The 17970-nt window shown below is 41.5% G+C and overlaps 1 protein-coding gene across 3 annotated transcripts; it reads right to left on the bottom strand.

Moving 5' to 3' along the window:
- Positions 1–1755: 1755 nt before the first annotated feature.
- Positions 1756–8964, bottom strand: LOC121555084 (claudin-10-like). Of its 3 annotated transcripts, none has more exons than XM_041868886.1 (5): positions 8751–8964; positions 3297–3458; positions 3142–3223; positions 2935–3036; positions 1756–2628 (listed from the first exon to the last, which is right to left on the bottom strand). In XM_041868886.1, the coding sequence occupies exons 1-5, from the start codon at positions 8962–8964 to the stop codon at positions 2472–2474; spliced, it is 717 nt and encodes a 238-aa protein (XP_041724820.1). In that variant the 3' UTR covers positions 1756–2471. The 3 variants fall into 3 exon arrangements, with proteins under 3 accessions (XP_041724820.1, XP_041724819.1, XP_041724821.1); XM_041868885.1 differs by lacking the exon at positions 8751–8964 and adding an exon at positions 6320–6650; XM_041868887.1 differs by lacking the exons at positions 1756–2628; positions 8751–8964 and adding an exon at positions 6320–6650 and having other exon boundaries at positions 2931–3036.
- Positions 8965–17970: the final 9006 nt, after the last annotated feature.

Below are 17970 nucleotides of genomic sequence, written 5' to 3'. Positions count from 1 at the left end.
ATAGACATACTAGAAACATCACTAGCACATTAGAGGCTGCTGCCTATAGACATACTAGAAACATCACTAGCTCATTAGAGGCTGCTACCTGTAGACATACTAGAAACATCACTATCACATTAGAGCCTGCTGCCTATATACATAGACTAGAAACATCACTAGCACATTAAAGCCTGCTGCCAATAGACATAGACTAGAAAAAACACTATCACATTAGAGCCTGCTGCCTATAGACATAGACTAGAAACATCACTAGCACATTAGAGGCTGCTGCCTATAGACATAGACTAGAAAAAACACTATCACATTAGAGGCTGCTGCCTACAGACATTGACTAGAAATATCAATAGCACATTAGAGGCTGCTGCCTATAGACATAGACTAGAAACATCACTAGCACATTAGAGGCTGCTGCCTATAGACATAGACTAGAAAAAACACTATCACATTAGAGGCTGCTGCCTACAGACATTGACTAGAAATATCAATAGCACATTAGAGGCTGCTGCCTATAGACATAGACTAGAAACATCACTAGCACATTAGAGGCTGCTGCCTATAGACATAGACTAGAAATATCACTAGCACATTAGAGGCTGCTGCTTATAGACATACTAGAAACATCACTAGCACATTAGAGCCTACTGCCTATAGACATAGACTATAAACATATATAGCACATTAGAGGCTGCTGCCTATAGACATAGATTAGAAATATCACTAGCACATTAGAGTCTGCTGCCTATAGACATAGACTAAAAACATAACTAGCACATTAGAGGCTGCTGCCTATAGACATAGATTAGAAATATCACTATCACATTAGAGTCTGCTGCCTATAGACATAGACTAGAAACATCACTAGCACATTAGAGACTGCTGCCTATAGACATAGACTAGAAACATCACTAGCACATTAGAGACTGCTGCCTATAGACATAGACTAGAAACATCACTAGCACATTAGAGACTGCTGCCTATAGACATAGACTAGAAACATCACTAGCACATTAGAGACTGCTGCCTATAGACATAGACTAGAAATCACTGACCACTTTAAGAAATGGAACACTAGCCACTTTAATAAGGTTTACCTATCTTGCATTATTCATCTCATATCTATCTACTGTATTCTATACTATTCTACGGTATCTTAGTCACTTTAATAATGTTTACATATCTTGCATTACTCATCTCATATATATATATATATATATATATATATATATATATATATATATATACAGTATTCTATACTATTCTACGGTATCTTAGTCACTTTAATAATGTTTACATATCTTGCATTACTCATCTCATATGTATATACTGTATTCTATACTACTCTACTATATCTTAGTCCATGCCGCTCTAATATCGCTTGTCCATATATGTATACATTCTAAAATTCATTCCTTACTTAGATCTGTGTGTATTGGGGTATATGTTGTGAAATTGTTAGATATTACTTGTTAGATATTACTGCACTGTCGGAGCTAGAAGCACAAGCATTTCACTACACCCGCAATAACATCTGCAAAACACATGTATGTGACCAATAATATTTGTTTTGAATTTATTGAAATAATATGTTATCAAAATATATAAGAGGTGCTGTAAATGGATAGCACTTTTTCTTTGGATTGTAAAACATACTGTAGTTAAAGGTTATGGTAGGTCAGAAACATGATGTGTCCATAAATCTTTTTTAAATGTTCTGTCATTATTAACAGCATTTTAATGTGGGTCTTACAGTTAAAGAGACAGGCAAGACAAGACAATATAACAACTCACATACACTCACTTTAATGTCAAAAACAATCAAAAAAGTTGAAAACAATTCAATTTAAGTGTATAAAAAGTGGTTAATGTTGACTCTGTATTGTGATCTGCTGCTTATGTCTATCAGGAGGCTCACATATGTTGTATTTTTTCAAATTAATAATATATTTTATTTTTTGCATAAAAAAGCTGAGGGATGGGGCCGGAGAAATGTAACCACTCTCAAATTCATAGACAGAGCTATGGATGCAAGGACTGACCATTAATGATACCAAAATTACAGTTTTTACCATGTTTTGAGGCTGGGTTCTGATGGGGTATTACAGTTTAACTAAGCTCATGAGGCATTCATAAGTTATATTCTTCAAGATTCAACGGGTACATATCGTGAATTTATAAGTCCAAAAATGGATGTAGCAACTGCAGATTGACCCTTTAACTTAAGTCGCAAGAGTTTCAGCCAAAAATCTCAGCCAATCTCTTATGAACTAAAATAGGCTATGATTTCCATTGGACTCTGAATGGAAATTAATTCCTTTATAAATAGGTGTATAGCAGGATCCACTCCAATATCCAGTGATCTCTCTCTGGGCAATCGTAATTTGTGACACAATGGGCCAGCCAGTCACGTAACACATTTTTCCTCCCCTTTTAACTGGAATGGAGGTGAGTCAGCTTCTCCCTATCCTCCCTTACACATAGGCATTCTTATCAAAGTGCTGTGCTCTGGAGGGGCTGTTGTATTCAGGTGGAGGCCGCTGGCTCATGGGCTGCGCATGCCCTCTCGGGTGGGAAGAGACATGGGAGGTAGAGGCAGGTCCTCCGTAGGCATAGCCTGTGCGACTAGAGCTGTGAGAGAGAAATAGATAGAAAGAGTGAGAGAGAGAGAGAGAGAGAGAGAGAGAGAGAGAGAGAGAGAGAGAGAGAGAGAGAGAGAGAGAGAGAGAGAGAGAGAGAGAGAGAGAGAGAGGCGAGAGAGAGCGAGAGAGAGGCGAGAGAGAGCGAGAGAGAGAGAGAGAGAGAGAGAGAGAGAGAGAGAGAGAGAGAGAGAGAGAGAGAGAGAGAGAGAGAGAGAGAGACAGTGAAGTAAACCGATCATATCATTTACCAAATATCAATTACATGTATGCACATCGTTACTGATGTCTGACTCACCTTCTGGAACTGTCTACTATGGAGAAGCAGAATATCACCCCTCCCAGAACACACAGGATAGATCCTGCCCAACCAATGAACAAGGCAACTCCCAGTTCATACCTGGAAAACAGGAGACCGGTTAATTAACAGCAACATTACTTCATCCAGGATCATATGAGTCACTGCACTGTATGTCTGGTCCTATATGCCACATGGGTTACTCACTTCTGAGCAACATACATGGGGTCAAAAAACTCAGATGTTATTCTGTGCGCGTACAGGGAGCATGCGGACAGCGAGCAGAGACCTGTAGAGAGGAAAATAACGTTCAGTGCTGCTACGCCATTATTTTTAATCAACGGTTGTGACATGATAGTTACCGCTGAGTATGAAATTGACCCCAGCGAAGCAAGCCATTCTGGCTTTGCTTTGGTCTGATCCCCCAATCTTGGTGCACTTCATTCCGACCAGGGCAAAGACGGCACCGAAGAAGCCCAGGCAGACAGCAGCGATCATCAGACCCCTGCAGACCTGAATATGGCCTGGAAGAAAGAGCACAGACCACGTGAGATATCTGGTACACACCTTTAGGCAGGGCCGGCCCGCTCATTAGGCAGGATTAGTGGCAGATTGACGAGGGCGGTATTTTTTTATCTAAACTGACCAAGACGCACCTACAACAACACATTAAACCTCACATAATTCTGCCCCAAAACAATGACAATTTCTCTCTCAACCAGTGGCATATGAGCTTATTAGGTGAGCGCTGATGCCGCCCTGTGATAAGCTGTGCCCACTTTGTCACAGGCAGGGATGCAAATATTGATCTTGTCCATTCCCAGCGCGCCTCTCCAGGGTGCTGTTGGAGAGACGCATCACTGCAGCGCTCCACCAACATTCCGTAAAAAAAAAGAAATCTAACATAAATGATAAAATGTATGACATGTAATGAGAAGGAAACTTTTTAGATCATGCAGGTGTCTCCGATCAAATAGCCTAACCTAAATGGCGCCAAATCAAAAAAAAAAAAAATGACATGTTAACAAACAACATATCCTAAACACAGGAAAGGTGAAAGTGAAATTGACAATATGGAATGTACAATCAGGCTACTCACAACTGCTGTCCAAGAGTTTCATCCAGTGGGCTAAATTGTCATGATCAGTGGTTTCAAGTTTGTATACGCAAATTTCTTACGAGCTGATCATAGCGAAAAATTAAATACTTCTGCATTTCCTGCTGTGTAAAATGCATTGCAAATGTGTTCAGGATAACTCCTGATGAAGTTGGGTAGCTGATATTCAGAGCTTAAATAGCACAGGAATTAGGACTAATAAAGCCAATGCAACGGTCTGTTATACAAACGGTGGGCCTACCACATGGATGGGCATTCAAAAAACTCCATTGAGGGCTGACATGGTAGGCTATACCCCAGTAAGCACGGACCGATGCTGACGTCATTTAGATGTTGTTGTTTTTGTTCCGGACCGCCTGTCTTTTTTTTGTGCAGACATCTATGTTTAGTTCAGATTTTGTCCGGTCTGGAACCAGCCTTGATTTGGCCAAAACATAGATGTCTATAAATAATGTATTTTCACCTTTCATTCAGAACCTAATTGAACCTAAATCCAACGTCCTGGAAAAATAAGTATTTTAGACGTCTTTTCAATGTCATTTTGCTTACTGGGACTATTCTAGTGGTGGAGGCAGAATGGCCAGGACCGGCTCTGCCTTTAGGCAATGCTTCTTGATTTTATGTAGGCCTATAGTCAGCAAAGTCAATGCTTCTAAGCATTCCCAATAGCTAACTGTCCCCCAGCCATTTCCCCCAATGCCCTCCACATCTCGTTACACCCACACACCATACAGGATCACAAGACCTTCATTTGCTCAGCTAACTGTGCAAGCAACAAATTGGTTCAGTACGCGTAAACAATAATTTGTTAGCACAACCGGTAATTGTTTCTAAGTGAAGAGATGTGCTAAGGTGCTCACAGTTTTGGCATTGGAGCTGCCTTTGAGACGTGATTTACAGGCACATATTAGATTGGTGGTTAACCCCAGAAACTAGCCAACCATGGGAAATCAGCCCCAAGCTCCCAGTAAATCTCATTTATAGCCTCCCATGATGTTAGGCTAAACATTGACATCTCTGAAGGTAGATGACTTGTCCCTGGGAGAACACTTGCATTGTGACTTCCCCACAAATCTATTAGCACTGGCAAGCTCTGAGCCCTTCTCTTTCCAAGTAATGAGCCCTTCTCTTTCCAAAGTAATGAGAAATTGAACTGTGGCGCAGTTACAGTGAGGTGGTGGATCCACTGACCCTCATCTGAGACCGACGTTGAAACACTGCTAGTTTGCAGACTCTTCACTTTCATTAACGTCCATGAAATCAAATACAATCCATGTAACAGGTTTCTACAACTAGCCCATGCTTACTGAATGCATTGAGATGTAATCACTTGATCAAGTGGATACAGAAATGAGGATAACTATATATTTACACAATGAGGGCGTTAGAATCACAATAATGGGCGGCAGGTAGCTTAGTGGTTAAGAGCGTAGTGCCAGTAACCGAAAGGTTGCTGGTTCTAATCCCCGAGCCAACTAGGTGAAAAATCTGTCGATGTGCCCTTGAGCAAGGCACTTAACCCTAATTGCTCTGGATAAGAGCGTCTGCTAAATGACTAAAATGTAATAATTGCTGGTTTGGTTAGGGCAAAACAGAAAGGGTTGGTTTAGATTGTTGACAGCGTGTAAACTATATTTAGTCTCCAATGTTTATTGAAAACATAAATAAATTTGCACAATGAGCACTTGTTGTCTCTTAAATACATTGTTATAGTTGTTGAACTAGCTAGCGAATTCTAGCCATATTAGCATTGACTTGAAATCAGTCACAACGCCTCAAAACAAGACATGGTATCAAGAACAAGATGAAACTAGCTGAAACGAACCACTTACGATTCCCAACATGTCAGTTTCTTGTCATTGTTGTTAGCTATCTGGCCATCCAGAATCACAACAACTCACGGACTTCTGCCCCTCTGAAGCTTGCGTGTCGTTTTCGTGACGTTCTCAGCTAATCCATCTATAAGCAGTTTTTTTACATTTTAAAAGCTGTATTGCAGGGGTAGACAACCATGTTCCTGGAGTGCCGCAGGTACTGCAGGATTTTGTTCCAACTAGGCACCACACCTGACCAACTGAGCTAATTGATTCAACACCCCTGGTCTTCCAGGTTGGTTCAATCAAAAACATGAAGTGCCTGTGGCCCTCCAGGACCAGGGTTGTCCCTGCAGTGTTGTATCACAGTAGGCCACTAGCCCAGTAGGCCAATGTTGCTAAACAGCTACTATAACACACTTTCCCAATGACAAAAAATAAACTTTGAGCAGACCGTCCAGTGCCAGCATGGAGGGAAAGTCCTTGCAGTTGGAGACTCCTGTTGAATCAGTGACACAGGCCTTCCACAGGTTGGACCAGTAGGTAGCTGTGGTGATGACCGTGCCATCCAGAGAAGACACCTTCCAGTAATCCGTGGGTATGGTGGAGGAGATCAGGACCCAGCCAGATGTGGTCAGAATAAAGGCCAAAATCTCTATCACCATGTCACTCATTGTGTACAATACACCAGCGCTTACTACTGAAGTTGGTGAGAACTTCAGAGGTCACGGAAGAGTAACGATGTAACTGATGGTCCACTGGCCAATGAAGCTTGGTGAAGACAATCCCAGGCATGGGCTCTGGAGTAGTAACCCAGGTTAAATGGCCATGGTGGGATTCATGGTTAATATGTTCTGGAATGTTTCCTATTAATCAGGGAGGGGTTTAGCCCTCATTGTCGACGACTGACCAATGGTGTCTAGCTTCCTCCACCCCCTCACCTGACTGTGATAGAGTTGATGGGAGCTAACTGTGCAGAAAGGCCAAAGCTGGCGGATGCACTGTCATGACATGTCAAAATGTGTCATGATGACTTCACATATGATGCCTCACATAACAAGAGGATGAATATACGTGATTCAGAAGATTTAGAACTTATAGGCCTATAACGTAGAGGAGGTGGTACAAACAGCCTGTACATCTCAAAGGGGATCATCACATTTAGCATGGGGAACATAATACAGCCACTTTCGACTCTATCATAACAACCTGCTCATAGAGAAGCGATTAAGTATTAAATAACAAGAAAATGTGACCGAAGGTTAAAAGTAGAATAATACTGATCACTCATTAACGCTCACCATTCGCACCATGGACTGATGCTTCAGAGACAGAGAGAGAGAAAGAGAGAAGAGAGAGAGAGGTGGAGCAACTCAATGACATGGGGAAGGAACTAGTTAACAAAACAGGAAGGAACTAGTTAACAAAACAGGAAGGAACTAGTAACATAACAGGAAGGAACTAGTTAACATAAAAGGAAGGAACGAGTTAGCATAACAGGAAGGAACTAGTTAACAAAAACAGGAAGGAACTAGTTAACATAACAGGAAGGAACAAGTTTACATAACAGGAAGGAACTCGTTAACAAAACAAGCAAACAAATGGCTATACATAGTCATAGATCCTACAGTACATTCATAGGGATACAGAAGGAATTCTTTCTTCCTAACTATTTTTTTACAGTTACCTTAGCGGCCCATCTAGTGGTAAACTATTGTACATGTGCACAGTTTCAAACACCACCACATGAGGGAGTTTAAGGAGATCAACGCGCAATTGACATCCACAGAATGCGGCGCAAAAAAAGGCAGTATCATAAAGCGTTACATTTCTTAAGTTTCCAAAGTAATGATCCAGAAACATGGCGTATGATGATTGCCTGTGTCACTGGGAATTGATCCATTATAACCACTGTACTTTGGGACAACAGAGCGATATCATGGTGTCAATTCCCTTTCGATGTCCTCAGAAGAGATGAAACACAACTGAAAAATGTGTCTCAGCAATGTTATAACTACAATTACTAGTTCTTCTCAACCAAGCCTATCATTGGTACTACGTTTGGCAGAGCAATGTCTCCCCCTGGCTATTTTGACATGTTGTCCTGTACACTGTATGCCTCATACAGGAGCCACTGTGATTCAGTCCGTGTACCGCCTGTTCTCTCATTCTTTCCTGAGGAAACACCATGATATCTCTCTGTTGTCCCAAATTACACATTGTTATGTCATCACCTGGAACACAAAAATGCATAAGAACATGAATTGTTCTTATAGTTTATATTTCAAATTCCACAATGTGATCAAATCCACTAGTGTTAAACTAACTATATTTTACAAATATAACAAACTGTAACAACTGTCAAAAGACCTTCTGTCAACGAAGAACATCATGCTCAGTGGCATTAAAACATATGTGTGAATAATTTATATTTAAGAAAATATCTACAAATATACAAGGACTATTGATATACAAATGTTGCAGTTTTGATCTTACAAAATGTTGCTGTTTCATTTGAGCTCCTTCCTTTTGTAGGCCCAGTTTATTAATAAATAAAATGCATATTATGCACGTATCATGTGATTGTCAGTAAAGTCCATTTTAGTCTCTCAAAGTGTACTTAACGGCTATTGCACAGTATGATCATACTGATAAGACAGGAGCATGAAACACAGTGAAGAAAGAATATTAGTGAACCAGGATGTTTTTCATTTTGTGAACCAGGATGTTTTTCATTTAGTGAACCAGGATGTTTTCATTTAGTGAACTAGGATGTTTTTCATTTAGTGAACCTGCATAAAATAATGTCACAGATCGGTCCGTTGTTGGTTGTCACCATACATGATCTCTGTGTGATATGGATGGAGGGACCTTCCTCCCCTCACCTTCCAGTTTGAAGATAGTGTGGTGTGGTCTGCAGTGCAGGGCTCCGATGGCGTTTCCAGCACAGTTATTCCACAGTCCCTGGAGAATCCATGTGGCCGTGATGACAGAGGAGGCTCTGCTGGTGGTTTTCCATTCGTTGGACAACGTGGCGCAGAAGGTGGCACCCAGCCCAACCAGGCCGCCCAGGAAAGCCAAGATCTGCATGCCTGACATTTTGGAAAACCGTGAATTAAAAGTTTTTTTTTCAAAGTCTTTCAGCAGATTAAAAAATGAGAATAAATAAAATGCCCCAGGCGAGCAAATTACACTGAGGATGTGTTCCACAGAGATGATTTACACTGAGGACATGTGTTCCACAGAGATGATTTACACTGAGGACATCTGACCTCACACCATTTATTGAGCAGAGGGATGGAAGTGAGTGAAAGAGTAAATGAAGTCAACTGACAGTTAGTTATTCAAATGAAAACAGGAAGCATTTTGAAAGGTTTTCATTTTTTGTATTTTTTTGTGCTCTCCAGATTTGGTCTTTGAGTTCTAGTGTCATATTAACATGAAAGAAATAAAGAACTAATCAGTAAGCTATAAGGCGATCAGCAATGTGAGAAAGTCCAGTTACTAGTTCAACTGTTCCAGCTTACAGAATAGGCCAACTTACGATAAAAATAGCTTTTGTTTGACCTTAAATAAACTTTGGATGGGCTATAAACGCACTATTATACAATGTACACGTGTGACAGAAAGAGCCCCCCAAAAAATTCGGAACTGGAACAGGAAACGTCAAGCTGAAGTCAAGTACCGCAGCAGTTGTCCCAAAGAGTAATCTCCCTTTTTGTGTATTTACATCTGAACTCGCCTTATCTCAATGTATTTGACCTTTAACCCATACTCACCTTACCTAGAGTGCTTCACCCCAATATTATTGAGTGCAGTGAGAACGTTTGCAGTGCTACTTTATTTGCATGCCACTATGTGTGCATTATTGAGGCCACTAGAGAGGTACTAGGGCCAAGGGGGATGGCTCCGGTCTAGCTAGGAGGGGAATCTGGTTAGAGCGGGGGACAGGGTTAGGAGATCTGCCAATCCACCTGTTAATTGTTGAGTTCCAGCCTGGGGAAAATAAAGCTGCGTTCATACCTTGACGCTACACTATGTAACTTTTTGGGAGACCCGACCAAATTCATATAGAAATGTAAGTTATAGATCTGTCATTCTCATTGAAAGCACGTCTAAGAAGTGGTAGATCTGTTCTATGTGCTCTATTTCTATGCTTCCCTTTCTTTTTTTCTTTCTTTTTTTGAGGGTGTATTTGGTATTTTATCAGGATCTGTTGCGAAAGCAGCAGCTACTTTTCCTGGGGTCCACACAAAACATGAAACATGGCATAATACAGAACATTAATAGACAAGAATAGCTCAAGGACAGAACTACATACATTTAAAAACGGCACACATAGCCTACATATCAATAGGTCCAAAAGGCTTCTCAACAGCTTCTACCCCCAAGCCATAAGACTCCTGAACAGCTAATCTTGGCTACCCTGACTATTTGCACTGCCCCCCCACCCCACCCCATCCCCCCTCTTTTACGCTGCTGCTACTCTGTTTATTATCTATGCATAGTCACTTTAACTCTACCGACATGTACATATTACCTCAATTACCTCAACTAGCCGGTGCCCCCGCACATTGACTCTGCACCGGTACCCCCCTGTATATAGCCTCCCTACTGTTATTTTATTTTACTGCTGCTCTTTAGTTATTTGCTTTTATTTTTTTACTTAACACTTTTTTTATTTAACTTTTTTATAAAAAAAAAAACTGCATTGTTGGTTAAGGGCTTGTAAGTAAGCATTTCACTGTAATGTCTACACCTGTTGTATTCGGCGCATGTGGCAAATACAATTTTATTTTATTTTGTTTTATTTGAATACATACTGTACACACAAAATATCTAGGTCAAATAGGGGAGAGGCGTTGTGCCGTGAGGTGTTCCTTTATCTGTTTTCTGAAACCAGGTTTGCTGTTCATTTGAGCAATATGAGATGGAAGGGAGTTCCATGCAATAATGGCTCTATATAATACTGTACGCTTTCTTGATTTTGTTCTGATTTGGGGACTGTGAAAAGGTCCCTGGAGGCATGTTTGGTGGGTTAAGTGTGTGTCAGAGCTGTGTAACACAAGAACAGCAAACAATTGTTTCTTATGAAAAGAAGAAGTGATTTTTTTGTTGTTGTTGATTAAAACATACGATCAGATCCTGCAGTGAAGCAGCTCAACATTTTACATTACATTCAGTCATCTAACCGTTTCCCATTCAGAGCAAACCGTTCTTAAGTTTCATTTTTGTGTCTTTTACTTTGATTTTGTAAACCAGCTTCAAACAGCTAAAAATACAATATATTTTGGTGATAAAAAATATATTTCACAGCGGTTTAGAGGGTACAATGATTCTCTACACATAAAATGCCACATAAACTGAAATTAGGCAAACTATTAGAACGTTAGCAACCAGGAAATGGCGGCGCGATTTCTGCATATTGCACCTTTAAGTCTGTGGTCCTGTGTCTCTGTAGTGGTATGCTAGCGGTTAAGAGCGTTGGGCCAGTAACCGAAAGGTCTCTGGTTCGAATCCCTTAGCCGACTAGGTGAAAAATCTGTCGCTGTGCCCTTGAGCAAGGTACTTAACTCTAATTGCTCCTGTAAGTCGCTCTGAATAAGAGCGTTTGCTAAATGACTAAAATGTAATTGGGGGAAGGTTATTGGGGTGTCACGGTTAAAATTTCAGACCGGGGTGTCAAGGTTGAGGTTTCAGACTGTGACATAAGCAAAGGCTAGCAACATTCTTTCCCATTGGTGCCCAGATGTTGAGGTCACACCCACGTTCTTTAAGCAATATGGTTTAATACAATTTAGGGCTGCTTGGTGTCAAGAATATAGGCACATCTGGTCCACAGGCTGCCCATTCCAGACCCAAGATAGTAGACTGCTGTGAGCCTAGGACGATTTTTAAGTACAATTATTTTAAAGGAAGCCCAAAACAAAGCTAATGGTGTACACAATTAAAATATGTACATATCTGATCTACAACTGGATATGTGAGAGGGGAACAATATCCTCTGCTTGAACATCCACACTATTCTTTGGGACATCTTCTGTATTCCAATTTGCTTGAAAGAGTGAGGACTCTTAAGTTTGACTGATAAAGCCAAGAGTTTTCCCTAGCCAGGTAATCTGGTCAGGACAAAAACGATTTGCTGTAATTCTAACATATTATGTTAATGTTTTAAGTCAAATAAGTTAAACATGTATTACAATGTGTGTGTTTGTGTGTGTGTGTGTGTGTGTGTGTGTGTGTGTGTGTGTGTGTGTGTGTGTGTGTGTGTGTGTGTGTGTGTGTGTGTGTGTGTGTGTGTGTGTGTGTGTGTGTGTGTGTGCGCGTGTGTGTGCGCGAGTCTGTGTGTGTCCTTCCCAGAGCGATGTACCAGGATGCTGATATCTACCTGCTGGATGACCCTCTCAGTGCTGTGGATGCTGAAGTAGGGAAACACCTCTTTGAGCAGTAAGTCCTTGAGCAGCTGGAAACATTCCCTATAGCTCACCATCTCACCCACATGCATTTGGAATACTTTGACAAAACTAGTTTCTGTTTATAACATGGTTTGTTATAATAATAATAATAATATAATATGCCATTTAGCAGACGCTTTTATCCAAAGCGACTTACAGTCATGCGTGCATACATTTTTGTGTATGGGTGGTCCCGGGGATCGAACCCACTACCTTGGCATTACAAGCGCCGCGCTCTACCAGCTGAGCTACAGAGGACCACATTTCTGCTACTTGGTGTATCTGTGGCCTGTTGAGGAAGAAGCTTCACATCCTTGAAGGCTGCAGACCAGATCCTGGTTCTGAAGGAGGTGTTGGGTATGTGTGGGTGGCTCTTGCTGTACCATACCATCTCTATAACACATACAGTGACTTCAGAAAGTATTCATACCCCTTGACTTATTCCACATTTTGTTGTGTTACAGCCTGAATTCAAAATGGATTCAATATTTTATTCTCTCACCCATCTACAAACATTAACCCATAATGACAAAGTCAAAACATGTATTTAGACATTTTTGCTAATTTATTGAAAAGGAAATACAGACATATCTCATTTATATAAGCATTCACACCCCTGAGACTATACATGTTAGAATCACCTTTGGCAGCAATTACAGCTGTGAGTCTTTCTGGGTAAATCTCTAAGAGCTTCGCACACCTGGATTGTACAATATTCGCACAGTATATATATTTTTTATTCTTCAAGCTCTTGAAGTTGGTTGTTGATCACAGCCATTTTCAAGTCTTGCCGTAGGTTTTCAAGCCGATTTAAGTCAAAATTGTAACTAGGCCACTCAGGAACATTCAATGTTGTCTTGGTAAGCAACTCCAGTGTATATTTGGCCTAGGTAAATTTGTCTCCCAGTGTCTTTTGGAAAGCAGACTGAACCAGGTTTTCCTCTAGGATTTTTGCCTGTGCTTAGCTCTATTCCGTTAATTTTTATCCTAAAAATCTCCCTTAGTCCTTGCCGATGACAAGCATACCCATAACATGATGCAGCCACCACCATGCTTGAAAATATGAAGAGTGGTACTCAGTGATGTGTTGTGTTGGATTTGCTTCAAAGATAACGCTTTGTATTCAGGACATGAAGTTAATTTCTTTGCCACATTTTTGCAGTTTTACTTTAGCGCCTTATTGCAAACAGGATGCATGTTTTGGAATATTTGTATTCTGTACAGGCTTCCTTCTTTTTACTCTGTCATCTAAGTTAGTATTGTGGAGTAACTACAATGTTGTTGATCTATCCTCAGTTTTCTCCTATCACAGCCATTCAACTCTATAACTGTTTTAAAGTCACCATTGGCCTCGTGAAATCCCTGAGCAGTTTCATTCCTCTCCGGCAACTGAGTTAGGAAGGACACCTACCTGTATCTTTGTAGTGACGGGGTGTATTGATACACCATCAAATGTTTAATTAATAACTTCACCATGCTCAAAGGGATATTCAATGTTTGCTTTTTTTATGCACTATATAGGAAATACCTCTGGTCAAAAGTAATGCACTATATAGGAAATACCTCTGGTCAAAAGTACTGCACTATATAGGAAATACCTCTGATCAAAAGTAGTGCACTATATAGGAAATACCTCTGGTCAAAAGTAGTGCACTATATAGGAAATACCTCTGGTCAAAAGTAGTGCACTATATAGGAAATACTTCTGGTCAAAAGTAGTGCACTAAATGGGGAATGGGGTGCCATTTGGGACAGAGACGGTCTGAATCAAACCAATGAGAGCTCTCAAGTTAATTGTACACAATGTTCTTTACATAGTAAAAAAATGTGTCTGCTGCTTCCTCTTTGTTCCCACTGGAGGGAAGTATATATTCTCAGTTTGTCTACCTTCACACTAGGCCTACATATAAAGAGTAACTCAATGATTTGCATGACTATTTGTGTGTATTTAAGCCAGTTTAACACATTGTGGAGAAGAGTTACTCAGAGGGAACCATCAGCCTCCATCTTTATTTGAGGTACTTCAGAGCAGGTGCTAACATCCTGGTTCTCCTGGCCCTGGTTCTCCTCAATCTGCTGTGAATGGCTCTGCGATGTGACATTAGCTAGAACATATTAAGGCTATTTTATTGTAGCAGTCATTATTTTTGCATTGGGTGTATTTAGCAATTCCAAAAAATTGTCTAAAGTAAGAGACTAATGATTATAACTATTGTAATGTGAAATGGAGGCCTAATGTGGATTTTCATAAATATTTTCTAGATCAAATATATTCTACAGGACTGGTGGCTGGTCGTCTAGTGGGAAATGTTTTGAATCAGTGAATACCTATGTTCAGTTGCTGAATTTGTAAAAAAAATATATACAGTGGGGAGAACAAGTATTTGATACACTGCCAATTTTGCAGGTTTTCCTACTTACAAAGCATGTAGAGGTCTGTAATTTTTATCATAGGTACACTTCAACTGTGAGAGACGGAATCTAAAACAAAAATCCAGAAAATCACATTGTATGATTTTAAGTAATTAATTTGCATTTTATTGCATAACATAAGTATTTGATCACCTACCAACCAGTAAGAATTCCGGCTCTCACAGACCTGTTAGTTTTTCTTTAAGAAGCCCTCCTGTTCTCCACTCATTACCTGTATTAACTGCACCTGTTTGAACTCGTTACCTGTATAAAAGACACCTGTCCACACACTCAATCAAACAGACTCCAACCTCTCCACAATGGCCAAGACCAGAGAGCATCAGGGATACAATTGTAGACCTGCACAATGCTGGGATGGGCTACAGGACAATAGGCAAGCAGCTTGGTGAGAAGGCAACAACTGTTGGCGCAATTATTAGAAAATGGAAGAAGTTCAAGATGACGGTCAATCACCCTCGGTCTGGGGCTCCATGCAAGATCTCACCTCGTGGGGCATCAATGATCATGAGGAAGGTGAGGGATCAGCCCAGAACTACACGGCAGGACCTGGTCAATGACCTGAAGAGAGCTGGGACCACAGTCTCAAAGAAAACCATTAGTAACACACTACGCCGTCATGGATTAAAATCCTGCAGCGCACGCAAGGTCCCCCTGCTCAAGCCAGCGCATGTCCAGGCCCGTCTGAAGTTTGCCAATGACCATCTGGATGATCCAGAGGAGGAATGGGAGAAGGTCATGTGGTCTGATGAGACAAAAATAGAGCTTTTTGGTCTAAACTCCACTCGCAGTGTTTGGAGGAAGAAGAAGGATGAGTACAACCCCAAGAACACCATCCCAACCGTGAAGCATGGAGGTGGAAACATCATTCTTTGGGGATGCTTTTCTGCAAAGGGGTCAGGACGACTGCACCGTATCAAGGGGAGGATGGATGGGGCCATGTATCGCGAGATCTTGGCCAACAACCTCCTCCCCTCAGTAAGAGCATTGAAGATGGGTCGTGGCTGGGTCTTCCAGCATGACAACGACCCGAAACACACAGCCAGGGCAACTAAGGAGTGGCTCCGTAAGAAGCATCTCAAGGTCCTGGAGTGGCCTAGCCAATAGAAAATCTTTGGAGGGAGCTGAAAGTCCGTATTGCCCAGCGACAGCCCCGAAACCTGAAGGATCTGGAGAAGGTCTGTATGGAGGAGTGGGCCAAAATCCCTGCTGCAGTGTGTGCAAACCTGGTCAAGACCTACAGGAAACGTATGATCTATGTAATTGCAAACAAAGGTTTCTGTACCAAATATTAAGTTCTGCTTTTCTGATGTATCAAATACTTATGTCATGCAATAACATGCAAATTAATAACTTAAAAATCATACAATGTGATTTTCTGGATTTTTTACAGACCTCTAGATGCTTTGTAAGTAGGAAAACATGCAAAATCGGCAGTGTATCAAATACTTGTTCTCCCCACTGTATATATATATTTACTTTCTGAACATTATAACCTGTTTGCTTACAAATGAATGAAATAATTGGTCCAAAGTCGGAACCTTGTGAGAAGTCATGACTGATGCTGGGTTTTTTTTTACGTTGATGATGTGTTACCATTCAGGTTGATCTTGTATCCCAGGTCAGGAACATATTGTTTTGTACTCTGCCTCCAGCTTCCTGCTTTCTATTGATGGCGTTGGTGTTTATTTGTCCTTCTGGCTTTGATTCCTTTGTGCTGGGCAGGGCCTCTGAAAAGGAGCATCTCAATGTGACAGAGCTCATCCTCAATGGCAGCAGTGCCACTCAGCAGCTGGACCTTGACCTTTCCTTGGGTGTTTACGCAGGTGAGTCACAGTGAACGCAGCTCACTTTGTCTGCCAATGAGACTCCGCACAACCCAGCTATTCACTGAGCACACCCCCGGGCTTTGGCTGGAGCCCAAGGCCTTCAAGGCCGAGTGTCTATACACTGTGTTTACAGGGCCTCAGCTGCTAGGGAAGAGAGGAGTGCTTTTCTTGTCTTTAAGTGTTGGATTGCTCTCAGGTCTGATGTGATTGTCTTCCCATGACTCCTCACCTCTTCAGTTTCCTACTCAGCCTGCGTTCACAGTCCATAGTCAACTATTGGCAGCTCAACCTTTGAGAATAAAAAGTGAATCACTGAGGGAGAGATTATCGTGGAATCTAGCCCCATTTGGAGTTTTCAGGCCCAACAATGGTGCAGTAAAGCGTACAGCTGACCTACTTGGAGCAGGAAGACGGAAAAGTACTGCTGCACTCTCCTGTTGTGTTTATTTGACCTTTTTTGTTGTTGTTGGTATGTAGGTTTGACGGGGCCACCATCAGATTTGCCTTCCTGCATAGTCTTGTGTTCTTCAAGGTCCTGGTGTGCTCAGCCCAGCCTCCACAACCGCATGTGGACTGCTATCCTTCACACCGTTGTCCGCTTCTTTGACGTCAGTCCAATTGGTAAGGGGCAAGGCCGTGTCAATAATATACTTTCTTCACGGACACTGTATAACCACAAACCACATCTCATCTATTATAATCACAAAATGGGCCAGTTAATGTTTCAAGGCAAGATAGCATCATTACGTTTTTTAGTTTAAAAATGTAAGTGTGCTGAGTCCTCATCTTAAATGACCATTCTGTCCACTAGAGTGCAGACTATTCCTGGAACATACCAGCTTCTGCCTTGGCAACTTCATACCACCCTGCAACCCACAGCTGGCTTGCCTCTGAAGCTAAGCAGGGTTGGTCCTGTATAGGAGACCAGATGCTGCTGTAGGTGGTTTTGGGGGGCCAGTAGGAGGCAAGCCAGGTCTAAGGAGATCCCAATGCCCCAGGGCAGTGATTGGGGACATTGCCCTGAGTTGGGTGCTGTCTTTCGGATGGGAAGTTAAACAGGTGTCCTGACTCTCTGTCGTCACTAAAGATCCCATGGCACTTATCGTAAGAGTATGGGTGTTAACCCCGGTGTCCTGGCTAAATTCCCAATCTGGCCCTCATACAATCTTGGCTACCTAATCATCCCCAGCTTCCAATTGGCTCATTCATCTCCCCTCCTCTCCCCAATGACTATGCCCCAGGTTGTTGCTGGGGAAAAAAAAGTGTTCTTAGTCAATTTACCTGGTAAAATAAGGGTTGAATTACCAATACAGTAGGCCAGATACACACCTATCTGTCCCCACTTTACAATTACACTCTGCTGAGGTAAACAAAAAAACACCTTTAGACAA

This window comes from Coregonus clupeaformis, chromosome 40, assembly GCF_020615455.1.
Source record: "Coregonus clupeaformis isolate EN_2021a chromosome 40, ASM2061545v1, whole genome shotgun sequence".
Classification (NCBI taxonomy): Eukaryota; Metazoa; Chordata; class Actinopteri; order Salmoniformes; family Salmonidae; genus Coregonus; species Coregonus clupeaformis.
Note: the sequence above shows the minus strand (reverse complement) of the source record. Positions and strands in the feature narration are given on the sequence as shown.

Bases quoted from the DNA above. Each gene is read 5' to 3' on its own strand.
- LOC121555084 (XM_041868885.1), bottom strand. From the start codon at position 6,539: ATGAGTGACATGGTGATAGAGATTTTGGCCTTTATTCTGACCACATCT. The intron at 3,459-6,319 runs GTCTGCTCAAAG...TCTTTCTTCCAG, and splicing joins CTCCATGCTGGCACTGGACG to GCCATATTCAGGTCTGCAGG. The intron at 3,224-3,296 runs GTAACTATCATG...TCCTCTCTACAG, and splicing joins GGTCAATTTCATACTCAGCG to GTCTCTGCTCGCTGTCCGCA.